This window comes from Berkeleyomyces rouxiae, assembly GCF_048999995.1.
Source record: "Berkeleyomyces rouxiae strain 22BRR77 chromosome Unknown BrBRR77_ptg000002l, whole genome shotgun sequence".
NCBI classification, from domain to species: domain Eukaryota; kingdom Fungi; phylum Ascomycota; class Sordariomycetes; order Microascales; family Ceratocystidaceae; genus Berkeleyomyces; species Berkeleyomyces rouxiae.
In genome coordinates this window covers 24,980-45,925 of record NW_027396492.1, presented here as the reverse complement: position 1 = coordinate 45,925, position 20,946 = coordinate 24,980, and the positions used below count along the sequence as shown (strand labels likewise).

Genomic DNA, 20,946 nt, shown 5'->3' with positions numbered 1-20,946 from the left:
CTTTTCTCAAGGCGATTTTGAAAATCCGCTGCTCCCTCTCTTGAGATTCTTGACATGACAACCCCTCTCCACATTTTTTGAAGCGTGGTAGGCTATGATTGGATAGGGTCTACAAACCGGATCTCGGCCTTTGAGCACATGCTTATATACTTTTGTACCATACACTTCACCGACTTGCCTGTAGTTATAACTAGTTAGTCAGTAGTGGCTCAAGATGCGCCATCTATGAAAATCTCGTCGGCATGGAGATCAACAGTGGTCGGTAAAGACGACGGTTTGTGTGCCCATTAATCATAAGGACTCGTAAATACTACATATGTATTTACACAGTTGCGCATGTACTACACATGGATATAGGCGCAGAATGGAGAGCGGCGGCCGGCCTCTATTCAAGACCAGCAGCGACAAAGAAAAGGAGCGGTCGGCATTGTTGCACTTTCCACAGTGGAGTTTTCAATTAAAACAAAAAAGCTTCGAGCATGATACGGGCGTTTTTTGTGCCCAGTCAAGAGCCCAACCCATGATATGTGGTGAATATCTAACTAGTTGGTTAACTATATCAAGAGTAACTATGTGTTTTTCTCAGTCCAGCGCTTTCGTGTTCCCCTTGCTCAAGTGACGTTGATACGTTTCCTACCCGAAGTTGGTGTACATCCCCGGTTGGGCATGTTCTTTCCACATCTAACCAACTAAAATAACTAGTTAACTACGACTTGGAGTTCTTTCCTCTTTCTACACCTAACTACCTGGTGAAGTATTCCATTTCCATGCGAGTCATGAAAAAAAAAGCATTAGTTACATCATAACGAACAATTGTACATTGCCTCTTGTTGTTTTTTGTTACCCAGCAGGACACATTCTCTTATTTCCATCACCACCTCCGACGCATTTGACTCCACAACTCCAGGTCTATACAGCACATGACTTAACTACTGTGCTTTTTGTCTTTGTCTTACGTAGACAAGATACCCATGACGTATGTCGGTATGTAGGTGATGCGTGCTAGCGGACTTAGGGTTACGGGTAGCACCATCGCATGCAATGTCTTAGTAACGTTCACTCGCGATTGCATTTGTACTAGTCTTGTTTGTTAGTCCGGTTGAAAGCAGAGATAGAGGTTTACTGAGAAAATGGCTCGTTGACTATCTTTTCTTTTTGCGATCTTTCATCACGATTTTTCTTGCTCATCCAACTATCAGCGTGGTAACGTATAGTTAACTATAACTTTGAATGAATGTTCATAGATAGCCTTCGTCTCCCCTGCTGTTACGCCCACTATATTCTCGCACATGCAATCATTGGACCCTACTGGACCATGGCCAGTCGTGTTGATGAACAGCGCCCGCTTCTGCGTCGGGAATCAAGTACTCCCCACTACCAAACTCTTCCAGTGACGCCGCCCCCGGCAAGTACATCCTTGACGACACGGTCGTCGTTTTCCTCGTTCCATACGCCCCGGCTATCACGGCTCCTCAGTTTCAGAAATCGCCTTACCTCGCCTTCATCGCAGCCATCGCCTCCAGGGTACACAGTTCCCAAACCAGCGCAAGAGTCAGAAAGATATGAATCCTTGCAATTTCACTCGGCTTTTGGCTCCCATGCATCTCCCTCTCATGCCTCTCCGCTACCCTACAACCAGCTAGGTATTCTGGCATTGGTTTCGATGAGTGAACAGTCCGCTTTAAACTCAATTAGCCCATATTTGCCGGCAATGGTGGCATCATTTCACGATGTGCCTTCGGATCAAGTATCACTTTATATCGGGCTGTTGGCTTCATCATTTGCACTAGCGCAACTGTGCTCAAACTTTCTCTGGGGCTCTCTCTCGGACCGTATTGGCCGCAAGCCTGTGCTGATGATGGGCACTTTTTTTCTGCTCTGTTCATGTGTGGGATTTGGCTTCAGCACTAGCTTTCATCAGGCTGTTTTAATGCAGGTTGCCATGGGTGCACTCAATGGGAACGCAGCTGTGTTCCCAACAGCCGTGGGAGAATTGACAGATCGGAGCAACCAAAGCACTGCATTTACGTGGCTGCCAATTGTATACTCTGTTGGTTCCATCACAGGTCCTGCAATGGGCGGTCTTTTTGCCGGACGATATAGCGAGAGATACCCTTATGCGCCGCCAAATTTATTTAGCGCGGGACTTCTAGCTGTCACATTTTTGGTTATGGGAATGGGCTTTACCGAGCCCAATCAAGCTAGCCGCCAACATCAAAAGACGTTCTTGGAGTGTCTTCCTCGTTTGCTGCAGCGGTTGGTCAAACCCTACATTCTCTTTTTGTCGCCAGCCACGATGCCCCTGAGACCCTCCAGCTCGACTACAGTCTCTGTTACACCGTCCAATGCCCAAGACGAACACCAAGACGAAGATGAGGGCGATCAAGCAGATGATGCTGTAAGGACCAAGTCACAGGCTTCATTTTTGAACCGCACCACCGTCTTACTTCTGGGTTCATACTTCATCTTCCAGCTGTGTAGCGTTGCCTTTGCCACTCTATTCCCAGTTTTTGCTGCATCACCAGCACCTGCAGGCCGTAGCCTCGACCCTGCCACCATTGGGCTACTGATGACAGTATCTGGACTCGCCACAATGGTATTTCAGGCTTTTATTTTCCCATCTCTAAAGACCGAACATGGGAACATTGGGATGTATCGCTTTAGTATTTTGGGGCTGTCTTTGTGCCTGGCCTTGATGCCCCTGGTCGGATATCTCGACAGCAACAAAAAGCAATCAACTCAAGCGGACTTCACCGTATACGGAGAAATCTTCTTGGTGCTTATATGCAGAAACATATGCGTTGTCGGTGGACTGTCGAGTATTATGTTGCTGGTGAGTTAGTTGTATTTGAAAATCAGCGAACCCTAACCCCAGGAAAAAAGAATTCCCAAAATTTAACATGTATGCTGTGTCTAGCTTAACAACTCTTGTCCTGATAGCCAACATCTGGGAGCCCTAAATGGTCTTGCCCAAAGTCTTTCAGCGGCTGGGAGAAGTCTTGGCCCTTTTGTAGCAGGCACCATTTTCTATTTTGCTCTGAGTATTGGCCATCAGGGCACTATTGTTTCATGGGGATTATTCGCTGCTGTTGCAGTCGGGGGCTGGCTTGGAAGTCTTGGAATTCACTGTCTTGAGCTAGAAAGCGACGACTACAGAGAGCTGCACGATGAGAGCCTAGTTTGAGGAGAGCAACAAAAAACAGGGTATACATGTCCAATGAGACGATATGTTTGAACAACTTGTTAGCTAATTTTATGTGTGGTTAGCTAACTAACTTGCTGGAATAGAAGGGCTCATCTCATCTTTGGTTAGTTTTTGCTGTGTTTGGAAGATGCCTTTGTCTCACCATTCACCACTGGTAGCCATCCTTCGAGAACTCTCACCCACGGCAATGCTGTATTTACCATCGACCAACATCTCCCAGTTTTGCTCGTATACATTCCAGTAACTCAAGTCTCTCCGTGTTAAGTTGAAGACCACAGTCTTCATCTGACCTGCGTCTAGAGAGACTTTATCGAAACCCCGTAGAACCCTCACGGGAAAATCAACGTTTTGTTGAGTCTCAGGGTAAGACAGATACAGCTGGGGTACAGCCTTTCCTGCAAGAGACCCTGTGTTCTTCACGTCAATGTAGACAGTGGCATATGTTTCCCACAAGTCTGGATTTCCACCTTCGGCACCGCCCGCCTTGGATAGAGACTGCTTGGTAAGATAGCCTTCGGGATACGGATATTGGCCATTAGGTACCACGCTCTCATCTGGATCGAGGTAGGGGTAGATGTAATTTTCAAGTTTGCGAAAAGGATTAGGTAGTAGCACCTGTGACATATTTGGAAGCATGATATCATACGACGGCGGTTTAGCAGCATTCGGAGGCCGGGCTTCTGGGAAAGGAGACTTTTCTTTGACAGTTTCGATACGGAGATTCGAAAAAGCAAAGCTGGTGTATGATAGCCCGAAGCCGAATTCAAAGCGCGGCTCGATTTTGCGCTTGTCAAAGTAGCGGTAATCGATGTACAAACCCCGATCACCAAAATCCTGTTGTGGGACAACCCCATTTGGGAAGTACATGACCTGTGCATCTGGGCCGTAGTCTTCTATCGACTTCCCAATGGTAAATGGTAAGTGGCCGCTAGGATTTTGTTCGCCGAATATAACGTCGGCCAATGAATTCCCGCTTTCTTCTCCAGGAAGATTGGCGAAGAGGACGGCTTTAATGTTGGGATGATCTATCCACTTTTCCATCACTACAGGCCCAACACTGTGAATGACAACAATGGTCTGTCCCTTTCCATGGCCACAGCCTGCGGCCACTTCTCGGATCAAAGTCTCGGCACCAAGTTGGAGGAAAAGATCGTTGCGATCCCCACGCACACTCTTCCACGATATGTAGCCTTCACCAGAGTCCGAGTTACCAAAGACAATGCAAATATCCTGATTCAGAAGGCCGGGGTTCTTCTTGAATACAGGATCATTGGTAATAACCTTGGTTAGTTCCACTTTATTAGAGTCAAATTCACGCTCGAGGGCTTCGGCAGGAGTAATAAGGAATGGGAAGTTCGCAGCTCCGCTGCCCCATCCCGAACCAAGAGTGCCCTGGTTACAGCCCCGGTCAGGACAATGGTTTGGTCCCTCACCGGAGCCGGCATCTGCCCCAAATATACCAATGCGAACCTTGCCCGAGACGCCTTGATTTTGGGACCCCCATGTTGTGCCGTCTCGTTTTAGAGGGAGGATGCCTTCATTTTTTAGAAGCACTGTCCCCTCTGCAGCGACTTCTCTGGCCAACTTGTTGTGGTCTTGTTGTACATTGACAAACTTATTGACCTCAACTATTTCCTGGTCAGAAGGGCTAGCTGGAGATAGTTTGCCGTCCTTTTCGTCAGTCCAGGAAGAAAAATTTGGCCCCTTGCGATCAAACAAAGACTCATCATCTTGCCCAAGTTGATACCAGGCGGCTACAATACGTGTAACCATATCGTTGATGCGCACCAATGGTACCGAGCCATTGAGAACAGATCGACTCAGCTCGGCGCCCCACAAAGCCTTTCCATCCATCCAAGCAACGCCGTCGCCAGGCATCGACATGTCTAGCCCGGCAAGGGCAGCGCCTACACCGGATCTCTGGGCCAGCCAGTCGGATATGATAAATCCTTGGAAGCCCATCTCGTCTTTCAAAATCCCGTTTAATAGTTTCGAGTTCCCACACGCATACGAGTTATTGACCATGTTGTATGAGCACATGACGCTAGCAACGCCAGCTTTTATGGCATCTGCAAACGGCCAAGCATAAAGTTCGTGGAGGACTCGGTCGTCGATATTGGAAGATAAGGCGTTCGGAAGGCCCCACTCCCAACCTTGACGGAAGTGTTCTTGCTCGTTCCCCACAAAGTGCTTTATAGTAGCCATGACATGCTCCGATTGGATGCCCTTCAGGGTCTCGGCTCCACCGACACCTTGGAGATATGGGTCGGCACCAAACCCCTCCCAATTCCGGCCTCCGGCAGGCATACGTCCAAGTGGGCCCACACACGGGGAGAGGAGAACATTGATACCCTTGAGCCGAGCCTCAAGACCATGGGCCTTGCCACGAGCATACATCAAGTCCCGGTTCCATGTGGCACCGACAGTTATTCCAGCGGGAAAGGCAGTAGAGTTGTCAGAGAAGCGAATACCAAGTGGTCCGTCCTGTAAAGCTAGTGGGGGGAAGCCCGCGTTGACGGCGGGGCCGGTGTTTCCAACAGCAAGACCCATGCTCCAGCCTGTTCCAGTAGTGATGTTGACTTTTTCTGCTAGAGTCATTTGGGAAACGAGCGCTTGAGCCTTTGCATAGCTATCAGCCCAGGTTGAGGCAGTTCCTCCAAGGGGGGTTGGATACCAAGGCGGAGAATAACCATCGGGAGGAGCCTGTGTGTATTTTCGGAAGACAACAAGGGCTGTGATAGATATCACGACCCAAACAGCGAATATGAGCCCCATTGTCACCAGCAGGCACTTCATGCGACTGTTTGCAGTGAACCGCGGGGCAATGGTAAGGTCACCATCATCGTCGCGATTGCGGTTAATATAGCGACGGGAAATTAAGCCATGGCGGTCATCGTCTTCGGATCCAGATTCATCCGGGTTGTTTTCATCGCATGCACTGGCAGGCTCAAGACTCTGGTCACTTCTGGGGAGATCAGTGTTGGTTTTAGGATATCGATTGAGGCGGGTGGCACCCAGGAAGTCCTCTTGGCTAATGATACCAGAGCTGAAAGAAGATTGGGATCCATTGCTGCTGTTACTATCACGACGGCTACCAAGAAGTGGTTGTGCGTTAGGATTCATGTTAGGGCTTCAAGAGGTCATCTGATATAACCTAAGAAGCGGAGAGTCGTAGGGTGCTATAGGTGTTGTTTCTGCAGATTATTAAGAGGCAGCCCAATACTTGTGCAAGCACACTAGTTAACTATGTATATAGCTGCGGAATGGGAGATTCGCTTGAGCTAGTTGAATTGACAGCTCTTGGGTGCAAAGGGGAAAGGCGTGGCTTTGTATGGCGGTGTGTTCTGGTATATATTTGCATGTTACTGAATTCTAAAAAAACCGAAGGCTGTGCGGTGTGAGATGGCGCTGGGATTCGCACAAAGTATAGGTTACATCGTATTGAAATGTTAGGAATAATAGCCCCACTTTCTATAAATGGCTAAATTACCGTTACGTGGCGTCGGGAGTTTCGGTGTGGAAGCATTCCTTTCTAAACTAAGAAGGATGCGGCGTCTCACCTGTGGCTGATCAGGATCAGTTATTTGAACCCTAGCCTAGCTGACTTATCAGTCAAGGCTGTGAAGTAGATGATTGTTGAATATGGTTCGCCAATCTCATTCAAAGACAGTGAACCCTTTCATGTTTATATGCTTTTAATGACCAGTGATTTGACTGTGTCAAGGAAATGAGGGAGTCCTATCAAATATGAAAACATCTACAGGTTAGAGCTGATGGCGGCCTGAGAATCATTATGCATGTATACATATTGGTGTACACATGGCCATAGTTACTTGTACTTCTACAGCTAACTAACTAGTTACCACTATGCTAACTAGCATTGACGCTTATCTTATCTCAGACCTAAAAATTTCAGATCCTGACGAGACCCTGTTTTGCCCCTCCTTTGCCTTTGGCTTTGCTTGGTCCTTGCCATGGCTGTTGGTTCTTTATCTTCCCCTTCCCTTCCTTTCCTTTTTTTTTCCTTTTTTTCTACTCGTGCATCTTTCGCTTGGCTGTTTGCTTTTTCTGTGCCTTGCGTGTGTCTCTCTTTTTGTGCTCGCCTTTGCTTCCAGCCGCAGAGAGATCCGACAGAGCCTCCTCGGCAGTGTCTCTTCCGCTTCGTTTTGAGACGCTTCGGTATGTATTCCAGTGTTCCAGTCCCTCTTCTTGTCCGTCACGAAATCTTCATTCTTTTCCTGCAATTTGGTTTGCTGACCTCTCAGTTTACTCAGCCCTAACAAAGGCGCACAGTCACCGTCATCCTTGCTTCGCCTGAACCACATCCAGTCAGAACAATCTCAATCTCTACTCACTGTCTTCTTATCCAACTTTACCTGGAGTTGCGAGGCCTAGTTAATCGAACCTCACATTCTTCCTGCCTTCTGCAGATCGTGCTTAAGCAATGGCTGATTCTGAACTCCCCATCATGGTCGCCTCTGGCACCGGCCCTGCTCTCTCCCAGGAGGACATCGCCAATCTTATTTCCGTTATTTTCGACTCCCAGACCTCGAAGGCTTCAGTTGATGCTTCTTATGCCCTTTGCGAGCTTTTACTCAACAGCGTGGGCTACATTGGCCTGACCCAGCATGGCATTCTTGCAGAGATTAAAAAGGCCGCCAACGATAAAAAGAGTGGTTTGCGCCGCGAGAGTGCCCAGAACCTTCTGGGCGCTATCTTTGAACGTTTCCCTCTACGTGCTCCCATTAGCGAGGTTCTCCTTCTCATTCAAGATGGTGGTATTGTCAATGTTGCCCTCGATGCTCTAGCTGACAAAGGCGCCGTTGTTCGTGAAGCCGCCCAATACGGCATTGACTCTCTCTTCAACAACCTCAGTCCTGAAGCTATGGTTGTTGGACTACTACCTGCTCTGACGTCCTACCTATCCAAGAAGACAGGCAAGTGGCAGGGAACAGTTGGTGCCTATATCCTGCTACAAAAGATGGCAGAAAAGGCTAAAATGGAAATTGGTGTCTCCAAGGATCTTTCAGATCAGAAGGACATTCTCCGTGAGGCTATGGGCGCCAAGCTTGCTATTCTGATTCCCATTGTTGAAGAAGGAATGCATGATCTCAAGGCGGAGGTTTCCAAACAAGCTGTAGCTACAATGGGTTCCTTGACTACTCTTCTCTCCAATGACGATGTGGCTCCTCGAATTCCTCTGTTGCTCAACTCGATGCAGTATCCTTCAGCCGAGACCCTCCAAAAGGCAATTCACGCTTTGTCAATGACTACCTTCGTCGCCATCGTCACTTCGCCTGTCTTGGCTCTCCTAACCCCGTTCCTTGAACGTTCCCTGAACAACCCTTCGACCGCTCAGGAAGTTCTTCGTCAGACCGTCGTCGTTACCGAAAACTTGACTAAGCTGGTTCATGATCCTATTGAAGCCCGTACATTTTTACCTAAGCTACAGCCTGGCGTCAAGGGTGTAGTCGACCGGGCATCTCTTCCTGAAGTCCGTGAACTTGCTGCACGTGCCTTGAACACTATTCAAAAGGCTATGGGTGATGATAACAAAATCACTACGCGTACAACTGCTGATGATGTAGCCATCATTGCTAACGCAGAACTTAAAAAGCATGGTGCTCCTGAAGTTCAAGCAACCGACGGCTACAAGCTTGCTAGCCGTTATTTCTGTGAACAAGTTGCTGAAGGCGTTAATCATCGTCAGCTAGAGCGTCTGGCCAAGGTTGTTGCCCCTTATCTTAGATCCCTGACTCCCAAAGCCGAAGAAATTGCTTCTTCCATTCAAGAACACTATGTCACCGAAGACCGCATCAAAAATGGACAGCCTCCCCAGGACGAAGAAGGCGAGGTTGAAATTGTCAACGCCAACTTCTCTCTGGCTTACGGTGGTATGCTGCTGCTTTCTCACACCAATCTCCGTCTGCTCAAAGGCCATCGCTACGGCTTGTGTGGTCGCAATGGTGCTGGAAAATCGACGTTGATGAAGTCCATTGCCGGCGGTAAGCTCGAGGGCTTTCCTCCCCAGGATGTTCTCCGCACTTGTTATGTAGAGCACAACCAGGGTGAGGATGCCGATATTAGCATTCTCGAATTTGTTATCAAGGACCCCGAGATTGCTGCTGCCGGCCGCGAGCGCGTTGTTGGTGTCTTAGAGGAGTTCGGATTCGATTCTGGCCCCGAGGGTCGTCAATCACAGCCCGTTGGATCTTTGTCTGGCGGTTGGAAGATGAAGCTGGCTCTAGCTCGTGCTATGCTACAGAAGGCCGATGTCTTGTTGTTGGACGAACCTACTAACCATTTGGATGTTGCAAATGTGAAGTGGCTAGAAAACTACCTTCAGACTCATCCTGACATTACTTCATTGATCGTTTCTCACGACTCCGGCTTTTTGGATGCTGTCACAACTGATATCTACCACTACGAAGCTAACAAGAAGTTAGCTCTGTATCACGGCAACCTTGCTGATTTTGTTAACGTTCGCCCCGAAGCCAAATCATACTACACTCTGTCTGCATCTGCCGTCCAGTTCAAGTTCCCACCACCCGGAATTCTGACAGGTGTCAAGTCCAATACCCGCGCTATCATCCGTATGACCAATGCCACCTACAGCTACCCGAAGGCACCCAAGCCGTCGTTATCCGATGTGTCTTGCCAGCTGACGTTGTCGTCACGCGTGGCAATTATCGGACCCAACGGTGCTGGAAAGTCGACCCTGATCAAGATGCTGACAGGCGAGGTCATCCCGTCTACTGGAAAGGTTGAGAAGCACCCCAACCTGCGTATTGGCTACATCAAGCAGCACGCTTTAGAACACGTGGAGATGCACCTCGAGAAGACACCCAATCAATACCTTCAGTGGCGTTACCAGCATGGTGATGATCGCGAGGTCCACATGAAGCAGACTCGTGTCATGACTCTTGAGGAGCAGGCACAGATGGATAAGCCTGTTGACTTGGGTGATGGCAAATCCCCTCGTCAAGTTGAGGCACTAGTGGGTCGACAGAAGCTAAAGAAGACCTTCCAGTATGAAGTCAAGTGGCGTGGTTTGATGCCCAAGCACAACAGCTTCTTATCTCGCGAAAAGCTGGTTGAGCTAGGCTTTAACAAACTAATTCAAGAGTTCGATGATCACGAAGCTTCCCGCGAAGGTCTGGGCTATCGTGAACTACTGCCTAAAGTTATCTCTCAGCACTTCCAGGATCTCGGACTTGATCCGGAGATTGCCAACCACAACGAGATTGGGTCCCTGTCTGGTGGACAGAAGGTCAAGGTTGTGATTGCAGGCGCCATGTGGAATAACCCCCATCTGCTAGTTCTGGATGAGCCTACCAACTTCTTGGACCGTGACTCACTTGGTGGTCTGGCCGTTGCCATCCGTGATTTCAAGGGAGGTGTTATTTTGATTTCTCACAACGAGGAGTTTGTTGGCGCCCTATGCTCGGAGCAATGGCATGTCAACAACGGACGCATGATCCAGAAGGGCAAAGCCGCTGTGGCTATGGACCGATTTGAGGACAACAGCGCAGCTGGCAGCGCTATGACTAGCGCTGCTCCTAGCACTGCCCCCAGTACTGCTGTTTCTGGTGCTGAGGATAACTCAGAAATGAAGTTCAAGGCGAGAAAGAAGAAGAAGATGACCAAGAAGGAGTTGAAAGACCGTGAGGCCCGTCGTCGTCTGCGTCATATCGAATGGCTAAGTAGCCCTAAGGGTACCCCTCGCCCGGCAGACACTGATGATGAGGCGGAGTAAGTGCAGAAAACGGTATTTACCAACATAAGGGCTTTTCTATTACATTTTTAGTGCTAGATTGAGGACAAAAAGAAGGAATATGGCATGTGTTTTAATGACGGGATGAACGTTGCAAGATAGACAAAATGGAGGACAGAGAGTGTGTTTCTTTTTCTTTACAATTCATGGCTTTTTAGTTAGGCTTGCCCTGTAGATTGCAAGCCTGGGGTTTGTTAACTGGTTAACTATCTACTTTTCAAGGATATTCAAGGTTTCATTTACGTAGCTGATAAACAATATGTACCTAGTGGTGTGTCTTGATTTTTGGGTTATGAAAGTTGATCTACCTAATGTGAATAGTATCGTCACCGATCAATCTACACTGAACCTGTCGTGTTGTTCATAATCGCGTTTTTAGAGTCTTCCCCGGTTTTCAACCACGGTGATGCATCTTCTGACGTCTTAACTATTACGTAGAACCGTCGTGATTTGCCAGCATTAATACTCACCACCCCCCCTTCCCCCAAAGCTTTTATAGAGTCTCCAGTTTCTGCATGAAACTTGACTTGGTTACTTCTCCTACACTTTTCAACTCTGCTATTCCTAACTCTGGAAACAATAATGCTCCAATTCTTGAATACAAGCAGTATTTGCTCATGCCTCTCACCTCACCTCTCGAGATATGGCATAGGATGACGTTGACTATTCAAAGTCACGTGTAATCAACTCCTGTACCCTTAGAGTTTTCAAACTACTGTGTAACCACAGTTTGTCTACACATCTGGGTTTCAGCTATCACACCATTTAATAGAAGGACCTACTGTTGTCCTTTGACGGAAAGTATGTTTCAGGCAGTCGCAAGTTCAAGAGATAGAAGATTAAAGAGTTTAAGTTATCAGAAAAGAAAAGAATTATGATTAACTAATGTCTTCAAGGTCTAAGTCTACAGAAAAAAGGAGAGGAAAGCAGTCCTGATATATATCCAGCATCATCGCCTTCCGATTAAGGTGAAGCGCATAACTTCGGCGACACAAGATCCCATGTCCGTCTACCACGAAAACGTCATCAAGGCTGGGTTCAGTGCTAGAGGCAGCAAAAAGTGCGAGGATGCTACCGTGGCCATAGGGAGAATAGCCACAAAGTCGGTAATATGCCAGCTATAAGGAATGAAGCTAGCAACGGCCATGATAATCATGCCAACAATGCAAACCACTGAGAAGAGAATAGAAAATTTGAAACGCTTGAGGACTTTGGGCACTTCGATGAAGAAGTTGGAGAACTCCGCCTCTTTGCTCGTTGCACCCCAGGTCATGTTGATCTCAAACATGTGTGCAAGAAGAGCCTGCGACACATGAAGCGATAGTCCACCTAAAAATATGGCAAGCATTAATGTCCATTTGAAGTTTTCGTACAGAGCGCTCAGAATTGAACGTTCACCGATGCGGTAGCGCATGACGGCTAACGAAACATTGCCCAGTCCATTGAAAACAATGACAATTGAGAACCAGACTCGCCACGAGTCCAAGTAATACTGGTCCAGGTAACCATTGTACCAGCCAATTACAAAGTAGTTAACACATGTGAGGATCCAGGCTGCACCAATGGCATAGTACGTACCAATGTACGAAATGACAGTGATCTTGGATGTCAGGCGGATATTGCTTGTGAGGAATCTGCGGAAGAGGGGGGTGAAGGGTCCACGCCACAGCCAGGTGCGGATGGGGTGAAATAGCAACTCATTACACCCGTATGCGTATTTTTCCCAACGTGCAAGCTCGTCATAGACTGTCAGTGACACGCCCTCCTTGAAGTCATCACCGGCCCAAGCAGCCAAGCGAATGATGTATCCTGCGCATTGTAGTCGTAGAGACATGTCAAAGTCTTCGGATACGTGAGATTCGGACCAGAACTTTTCGTACCCATCCTCATCTTCATATGAAACCTGTTGAATGGCATTCCAGCGAAGGATGGCATTGTGGCCTACAAATGGAGCCACATCTCCATTGGAAACAGTGTACTTGATGGCTGTGTAGACAAGATTCGTAAAGAACGTGATGCCGTTTTCAAAGTATGTGTTTGTGACGTTCATGACGCCCGACGAGAACTGCATGATGCCGACATCAGGTGAATGCTCCATTTCCGAAACTGCATCGAGGAGACAGTCAGACGGAACGCGGGTATCAGAATCAACTAGTTGTATCTAGTTAGCAGGCGAGAAAGATTACCGTTATCTAGGACCGCATCACTCAGTTATGACTTACTAATCAAAATGTAGTCACCCATCCGGATGTTACCGTCTGCCCAAGCGCGACCGTCCTCCTCTAGAACCTCTCGTAGTGCGTTTTCATAGGCTGTAGCCTCATCGTTCTGCGTCCACTGAACGGTGCGCTCAATTAGACTCAGCTTTTCTTCCACCTTGCATGAGATCATCAGAGCAAAGTTCATATTCGATGCTTTCTTGACTATTGTTACACAAGTAGTGTTGGGTTAGTATGTGCAATACCATGCATGTACACCCATTGGTGGAAGTAAGACGTTAGGAAATCTCAACTTACATTTACCGCGTCGCAAAAAACCATTTTCGCCATGTTTAGGTCGTGCTACCCAGCCAATACTATGATCGGCATAGAAATCAATGCGGGCCCTGCGCTCTTCTTCATCTAAAAGCTGCAGGCCATCATCGTTGATGAACATGTTGGCCGAGCCACCTTGAAGCTCATATGTACTAATGGCCTGTTTGATGGATTTTACTGTAGGCGCAATAACACCGTTCAAGCCCTCTTTGTAAACAGGACATTGGACAGTGACATGGGGCAATTCAGCAGTGCGGAGGCGAGTTGGTGGCCGTGCCGAGTAAAACTTGCTGTTGATACTCAATTGGCGGATGGGCCCAAATATTTGGGCCAGACAGCCAACGATGACTTGACCAAAAAAGAGAGTGAAGAAGATTTGAACCGGGGCTAAGGCTACAAAACCGAGTCGCTGGTATTTCTGATCTACTGCAATCTGTGAGCCAAGCTGGCGCCAGGCTGCACCAAGTGAAACCACAACAATGAACAAGGTGAATGTCACCAGCCAGGCGTTTTGCAGGTGTAGAGGTCGTGTTTCAGGCCTCATTTCGCCACTCTCTTCGTCAAGATCCATGTTGGGGAAGTCATCATCAGGTTTTTCGCTCTCAAGCGCCTCGGCCTTCTTCCATACAAGCTGCATTAGCTCGCTTTCGATTGCCTTTGCGCGCGTAGTTAAGTGTAAGGCATCGTCATCCCAAACGACCAAGAGTCCCTCGCTGGCAATGAAGGCAGCGAACTGATGCTTGCGGGCGCGAGCCAAGTCTTCGATGTTTGGGAGAATCTGCACACGCAAGCCGTTGAGAAGAGGCACATCAACAGCATCAGGCGACCAGTGCAAAAAACTTCGAATTATGCGGGAATTGACTGTCATGGCAGACTATATGCAGTTAGTAGGTAACTCAAGTTTACAAGGGTAGGATTCAAGTGGACGGGCTGTTTGACCACTTACCTGTACATTCATTGCTGAAACAGCTGTAGCAAAGTCAGACTCAGACAACTCTGGCGGACACGCCATATAATGGCCGCGTACCTTCCTGAGAAGCACGCCCTCAACCAGACCACTGCCATTGCTGACCCAGAGATTAGAGCATTGCTGCTGGTACAAATAGTTGACCATGACTTCATGCTTGATCTCATCAACCATGAAGACCGACGCCAAGGACTGCGTGCTTTGTGGTCGGCCGGCTTCACCAGGTGTTGGGACACCCAATCCAGAGCCAGACGTTGTCGGGGCGGCAGATGTTGCGTCGCTCAAGATAGTTTTATGAATATCCGGAATCGCTACAGGCAGCGAGGCCTTTTTGGACATGGGAGCACCTGTTGGGGGAGAGATGGACGAAGTTGCTGCATCTGCCTTTTCATGCTCTCCAGTCTTCGGTTTCGCCTTGGACCTGGACGATTTGAAGTAGCTTTTGAGACCCATGATGGTATACAGAGTCAAAGAATGACTAGCCGCTGGTTAAAGAGCCAAAGAAACACTGAGAGTGGTGGACGAAACCAAATGTTGGGAGTAACGGGGCCTATGTCTGTCCTTTTAACCCCCGCTACAAACGGAGAAGGGAGAGACACTGCCCACTATGTATATGTCACCGGGCAATAAATGGCACGGTTTTATCATGGGATAGTTGGTGCAAGTACAATACTTACACAAAACTGTGATCAGTGGCCCCGGTCAACTTGTAGGGATTTGGCTTTGCCAAACTAGCTGAGCTGATAACACATGGGGAGTGCAAGCAAGTCTTCAATAGCTTGCTAACCAGGTCATCAAGCAGGGGGGCATATGTCTCCGGAAAGAAGCAATAAAAAGTGAATTGAAAATTCAAAGGCCAAGGCCCGCCGATATTATCCCAGCCTTCTACTATCGTTTATCTACTAGGCTTCTTTGGACATGGATGGACTATTAGTGCTTGGATATGGGAAGGAAAATGGCTTTCACTGTTAAATTCTTTACATGCTACCTATACTTGGGGATGGCAGGAATGCCTATGCGGCTGAAGTTTCCTATACAAAGCTAGATCATCCGGGGGGGTAGGTAAATCAAGGGTCGCCCTGTCCAAGAACGGATACATGTACCACATCACACATAGTTATGAGTATATACAAGTGCGCACATCCTAAGCCTCATGACACCCACCAATCACCGATGTCTACTTCAAGCCTTCAACTCAAAAGTCATGCAGTTTGTATTTGGGCTGGTATGTATAAACGTATCTGGGTATACCAAAAGTAGATAGAGACTCACAAGTATGAAGTCAGCTCGGAGGTGAAATGGCCTACTATCAAGGTATTCACACATACCCCCGGCCCCTAAGGTGCATGAATACGAGGTCAACACACCATATCTACATTCTTGTATTCGCATTCAAACAGTAGATTATAGGAAACCCATTCGCTTTCCTTATTCTGATGCAAGATTAGAGTCTGAAATTGCGGATTCTGTACCAACACTACCTCATGCGTGGGTTAGTGATGTGTGCTGACCTACGCCTGACAGGTGTAACCTATACATACGTAGTTATATATGTATTACAACTACTTGTACCCATCAACCCTCAACTCGTACTCCCAGAATCACCGTTATAGTTACAGTTACAGCTAGAAAAGCCATGTGCATCCTTTGCTGACCCTGTCCTTCATGCAAATCTAGAAGCTTCAAGGCAATGGTATCCATCCCAGCCTAAATACTCCATAGCTTCACAAGACCCTTCTTTTGGCAATGCATGCAAAGACAGCCATGTACAGGTACAGGTTTTCGGGCATGGTCGCCTAGATACACTGTATAAAATTACTAGCCAGTTACACTGCAACTAACAGCATACGGTCAACTTGCTCTTCCTTGGTATCCTAGCTCATACAGCTACACGACATACCCAGATTGTAGTTAGTTATGTAATACATCGATGTGGCTTGCCAAGGCTACACCCCACTGTCTCGCCCACTAAACAAGCTTCAGGGGATAGGCGGACAACCTGAATCAAATTCAAGCTTCTTTCAGCAAAGCGGATCAAGTCGCTGTGTCTATGCGTGTAGTACGAATATCAGCATCCTTCTTGGTAGGCAAAGGATGGGTCTCGGCCCTGTGTGTTTGTTCTACAGACTTTTCTTTTTCTCAGAGCCGCCATTCCCTCCCTGTTTTCGTTTGCCAGCTAAGTTACATTAAGGAAACAAGGGATCCCGCGCAGACAACACAGGACAAAGCGGCTAGAGCCTACTCCCAGTGTGACAAGACAACAATGCCTTCCTTGTCGCAAATTATGTCTATACATGTACGAGGGAGAAGTTTAGACTTGAAAGGTTCCAGGCTACTTGTTCGCCCTTGGATACCGCGTATGAAAAGAGTAAGTAGCCTCGTGTTGGGCGCAGCCAGGTCAATATATTCATGTTAGCCATGCGTATGAATGCATTACGAGGGGCCTGTATATACTCACTCATTCGGCAAAGCACGATAAAGAGAAGGCAGAGGGGGCGAGAATGTGTAGATTCGAGTGCGACAGTGCATGTCGTCGTTTGTACATACATGCTAAAAACTCTTTGTCGGTGAAGCTGCTCCTAGTTTTCAGCTGCATGCTGAGTGAGAATTTTGCATTTTTGACTAGTTACGAACATTTGCCAAGCCCATCGCTTCAAGGGAGTGCACGGGTCTTAGTCCAACTTCATCTAGTTAACTAACCGTATAAACGCAAGCACGAAAACACATCACATCACCATCACACATGACACATATTCTATTATACAGACTCTACTTGGACATGCATACAAAATTGTTGATTGATGTCAGAGCTTCAGCATGCTCATTTTGCACTTCGACTTGTCAAACGGCATGCTCTATTATCAAACTAAATACAAACAAAACTTGAAAATTATTAGACCCCAAGATAGTCACAGTTAAGCTAATCCACATAACAACTACATCTCACTGTACCTTAGCCTGGTATTCTCTATCTACCGTAAATCTAGACGCCGTCTAGAGCTCCTCGTCGCCATCACACTGCTGCCACATGGATACTTTGGACACCTCCATATACGGCTGTGTCCATGTTTGCTGCCACACGTTTCTGTTGGCCCAGAAGTCCTTGGCTGCGTTGTCAGACTTGTCCTTCCACGGCTTGGTGCCTGAATCTTCGAACCAGCCGTTATTAGAGCCAACGGCGAGGTTTAGAATCAGAAAGAACTCCTGATCAAAGGGTGTCTGGGGCCGTCCTGTCTGCGACCAGGGGTCCGTGAGCCGGTCGCCGTCAGCGTTGTACTGGGGAAAGTTACCACGCTGCCAAAACGGCTTCTTGAAGCTAGTGTACATCACCTGAAGCAAACGCGAGTTGACATATGTAAAAATGTACTTTTGTGACCATTCTACACCAAAGGTGTTGAAACCGCTGGCATATGTAGTGTGTAGCGCTGTACGGCGCTTATTGGTACGCCACCACGCATCGTTATCCGAGTCAGGGCCCCAATGCAACGAGGATGTCACGATATTGTTGCCCCCTTGAGGGTACGAATGATTGTTGCCCCGTGACTCCATGATGTCAATCTCGCCTGACGCTGGCCATTGTCCATACGTATCTGCCGCTGGCATCATCCATATAGCCGGCCACAGCCAGTCACCCTTGGGAAGCTTGGCCATAACCTCCACGCGGCCATATTTAATTTGCGCATGTCCCTTGGTGTTGATACGCGCTGTAATTGCTGGCGGCACAGTACTGCTGTTTCCTACCGTGGTGTTGGTAGCGGCCACACAGTCCTTGGTAGTGTTGGTAGTGCAGATGCCCTGTGCAGTCAGGTTGATGACATTGTTGGTCTCCATGAGCTTGGCATCTTGTGCCGTAGCTTTGAGAAAGAGGTGACCATTTTCAACATATAAATTGTCGGTAGAGGTGGTTGTCATACCAAACTCTCCGTTGCTGCAAGGGTGAATGTTAGCACCTGGTTCATGTAGAAACACCTATCAAGACATGAACTCACCCAAAGCCACCTAGCTGTACTTCGGTATTCCACACATCTGACCGCAGGCCCTGAGAAAAGTCTTCCATCAAGACCTCACAATACTTGTGCTTCACCACATTATTCACGCCGTCCCACACCAAGAAAGCAGAGAGTGCCAGGCCAGCCAGGATTCCCAGCAGTGGCAAGATCGTTACCCACTTCTCTTTGGGGTCCTTCTTGTCCAGCCACGGCTTCTCAACCGAGCCCTTGGCAACCCGCCGCGAGCGAAAGAAACGCACACCTTCACCCTGCGAGTCGGCGGACCGGGCTAGTCCCGAGGACGAGGCAGCGTAACTTGACACGGGTCGAGAGCCATCAGGAGAGGAAAAGGGATTCGCTTGATCGGCCGAGGCTGAGGCAATATTGGGGGTGTTTGTGCCACCGGTAAAGGGATTGCGTTCTGTGTTGGGTGTTCCAGATCTTTCAGACGCATCAGAGGTAGCGGTAACCCCCGAAGCAGCAGGCGGTCTGGCCGCCGCAGCAGCATTGTCAAAGTCCATTAGGTTACCTTGGTCTTTTCTTCTCGTAGCCAGGTCAAAAAAAACAAAGGGAAGGAAAGGGATGGAGACGAGTGTGAGGATGAAAAGGGCGGCAGTTTAAGGAGAACAGGAAAGCGAAAGGGGGCGAATCAACAAAGCATAGGCCAGCGTGAGCAGCAAACCGCGTCTTATTATACTTTCCCGACTGTTTGCAACTGACTATACTCATGCACATGTGCTTGTAACTACAGCTTGTATGGTCAGTCGAGCCATAGCCAGCCAACTCTCGAAATAAGCAAGGAACAGTTGCCCGGCGAAAAGAAGATAAGAAAATTCTGGCAAAAAGCAACTGCCACCAAAATAAAACAGGGACCAGCGACAATGAGAAAAGAGACCCTTGCGTTGTTGAACGAACAGGGAAGGCACCAAAATGGCCCGAGTCTAGTGGGGCATGTATGTACAGGTACATGGTTAGTTTAGCTTTGGGTAGTTAACCAACTAGTTTCTTACTTTCTTGCTAGGGTGAGCCTATCAACAAGCTTGCGGCTTCCATTCCCATGGCACTTGTCTTTCCTTGTCTTGTCTTGCATCATGTTTAAAATGTATTTTCCATAGACTTTTCCTTATCATCGACCAGGATATCTAGCTGACGTTCCATCCAGCTCAGCACACTTCATCAATACATACACACCCTAACTAACGATGTACGTAGTACATATGTATTTACCTGCTCAAAACCATATCCAGCACTTGCCACTTGGCACTGGCAGCTAGTTACAGCCCAAAAATAGACAAACGGTCAGATTTAGCCTTCATTTGTGCTCATATATGTACATACTTGTACCTAGCCGACGCCTGTATCTACGCACATAAACTTGTACATCTACATAATGACATTGCTGCGCACTTGTTGTATTGTACTACATTCAGAATAACCATCATCGCAAGCCAGCTCGTCTAAAAATAGACTTTTCCTATTGGTCTGAGTACGGAAACAAGAGCACAAAAAAACATCACCAACAAGCTTCTAGCCCAAATTGAAGGCACCTGACGTTGTACTATTCGTCAAGATCTCAAGGCTCTGAAACTTTGAAGTAGTAGGAGCAATGGGAAACGCATGTGCACGGTCTAATATTCACTGACGTAACTAGTTATACGTGGGATTTCTTGACCTCCAACACATTGACTAACCATCAAAACCACCAAACACATGGGCGGACAGGCCAGGCCACATACTCTTGTGTTCGACAGCAGGATGAACATACTCGGACGGAATCGATCCCATGCATCAGCCGCAGACATGGAGGCATCCAAATGAAATAAATAAATAAATAAAAAGGGAACGCACTCATGTGTAGTACATGACAAGAGGTTTTCTGTCCGGCTGCTGCCAGAAACACACCACCTTGAGTGTTTCTCATTCATAAACACAAGTAGATACATAAACCATCTGTACTCGGGCTTCTTTGAGTGACCAACTACTAGCTTTGATGAGCTTAAGTGTATGTTAGCATATATGCGTGGTGATACACAACACACCACCGCAAGCATGTGTAGCTGAAAGCTGAATCTCTCGCTTCTATCATGCCCTGCCCATGCCCATGTCTACCTGTCGTATCTGTGCAATATATGTAGTTAGCTACTAGTCGGTATAGGTCTCCATAATGGCACATAAATGCTATTTACTAGTTCTCACGGCATCAATTCTTTTCATCCCTGGAAATAGCTTGCCGGAGGCTTCTTCTCATGTACTACATGCGAATGGAATCCTGACTGGTGAGTTGTCGTGGAGCCTGAAAGCTTCACCGCAAGTGGTACATGTACATTGACTAGCACGTTCATACATGCAGCCCAGTGATACTTGGCACAGGTTCAGGTACAGGTAGTATACTTACCAATTACTATCAACCACTGCTCACCTTCCTTCTAGTGCACATCCACAGAAACCCCTTGCGGCAATCAAACTCCCTTTGTTCT

General features: G+C 47.7%; 5 protein-coding genes across 5 annotated transcripts; 2 read left to right on the top strand and 3 right to left on the bottom strand.

Annotated features, from left to right (window-relative positions):
• Positions 1-1,315: 1,315 nt before the first annotated feature.
• On the top strand, positions 1,316-3,184 carry BROUX77_001542 (uncharacterized protein; the record flags this gene model as incomplete). Its single annotated transcript, XM_073745983.1, has 2 exons — positions 1,316-2,776; positions 2,918-3,184. The coding sequence occupies 2 exons, from the start codon at positions 1,316-1,318 to the stop codon at positions 3,182-3,184; spliced, it is 1,728 nt and encodes a 575-aa protein (XP_073606624.1).
• A 159-nt stretch (positions 3,185-3,343) lies between these two features.
• BROUX77_001541 (uncharacterized protein) lies at positions 3,344-6,328 on the bottom strand (the record flags this gene model as incomplete). The annotated part of the gene is made up of 1 exon (XM_073745982.1): positions 3,344-6,328. The coding sequence occupies one exon, from the start codon at positions 6,326-6,328 to the stop codon at positions 3,344-3,346; it is 2,985 nt and encodes a 994-aa protein (XP_073606623.1).
• Positions 6,329-7,649: 1,321 nt separating this feature from the next.
• On the top strand, positions 7,650-10,961 carry BROUX77_001540 (uncharacterized protein; the record flags this gene model as incomplete). The annotated part of the gene is made up of 1 exon (XM_073745981.1): positions 7,650-10,961. One exon carries the CDS (start codon positions 7,650-7,652, stop codon positions 10,959-10,961), a length of 3,312 nt encoding a protein of 1,103 aa, XP_073606622.1.
• Positions 10,962-11,988: 1,027 nt separating this feature from the next.
• BROUX77_001539 (uncharacterized protein) lies at positions 11,989-14,933 on the bottom strand (the record flags this gene model as incomplete). Its single annotated transcript, XM_073745980.1, has 4 exons — positions 11,989-13,085; positions 13,202-13,402; positions 13,496-14,387; positions 14,460-14,933. The coding sequence occupies 4 exons, from the start codon at positions 14,931-14,933 to the stop codon at positions 11,989-11,991; spliced, it is 2,664 nt and encodes an 887-aa protein (XP_073606621.1).
• A 2,541-nt stretch (positions 14,934-17,474) lies between these two features.
• Positions 17,475-18,990, bottom strand: BROUX77_001538 (uncharacterized protein; the record flags this gene model as incomplete). Its single annotated transcript, XM_073745978.1, has 2 exons — positions 17,475-18,408; positions 18,470-18,990. The coding sequence occupies 2 exons, from the start codon at positions 18,988-18,990 to the stop codon at positions 17,475-17,477; spliced, it is 1,455 nt and encodes a 484-aa protein (XP_073606620.1).
• Positions 18,991-20,946: the final 1,956 nt, after the last annotated feature.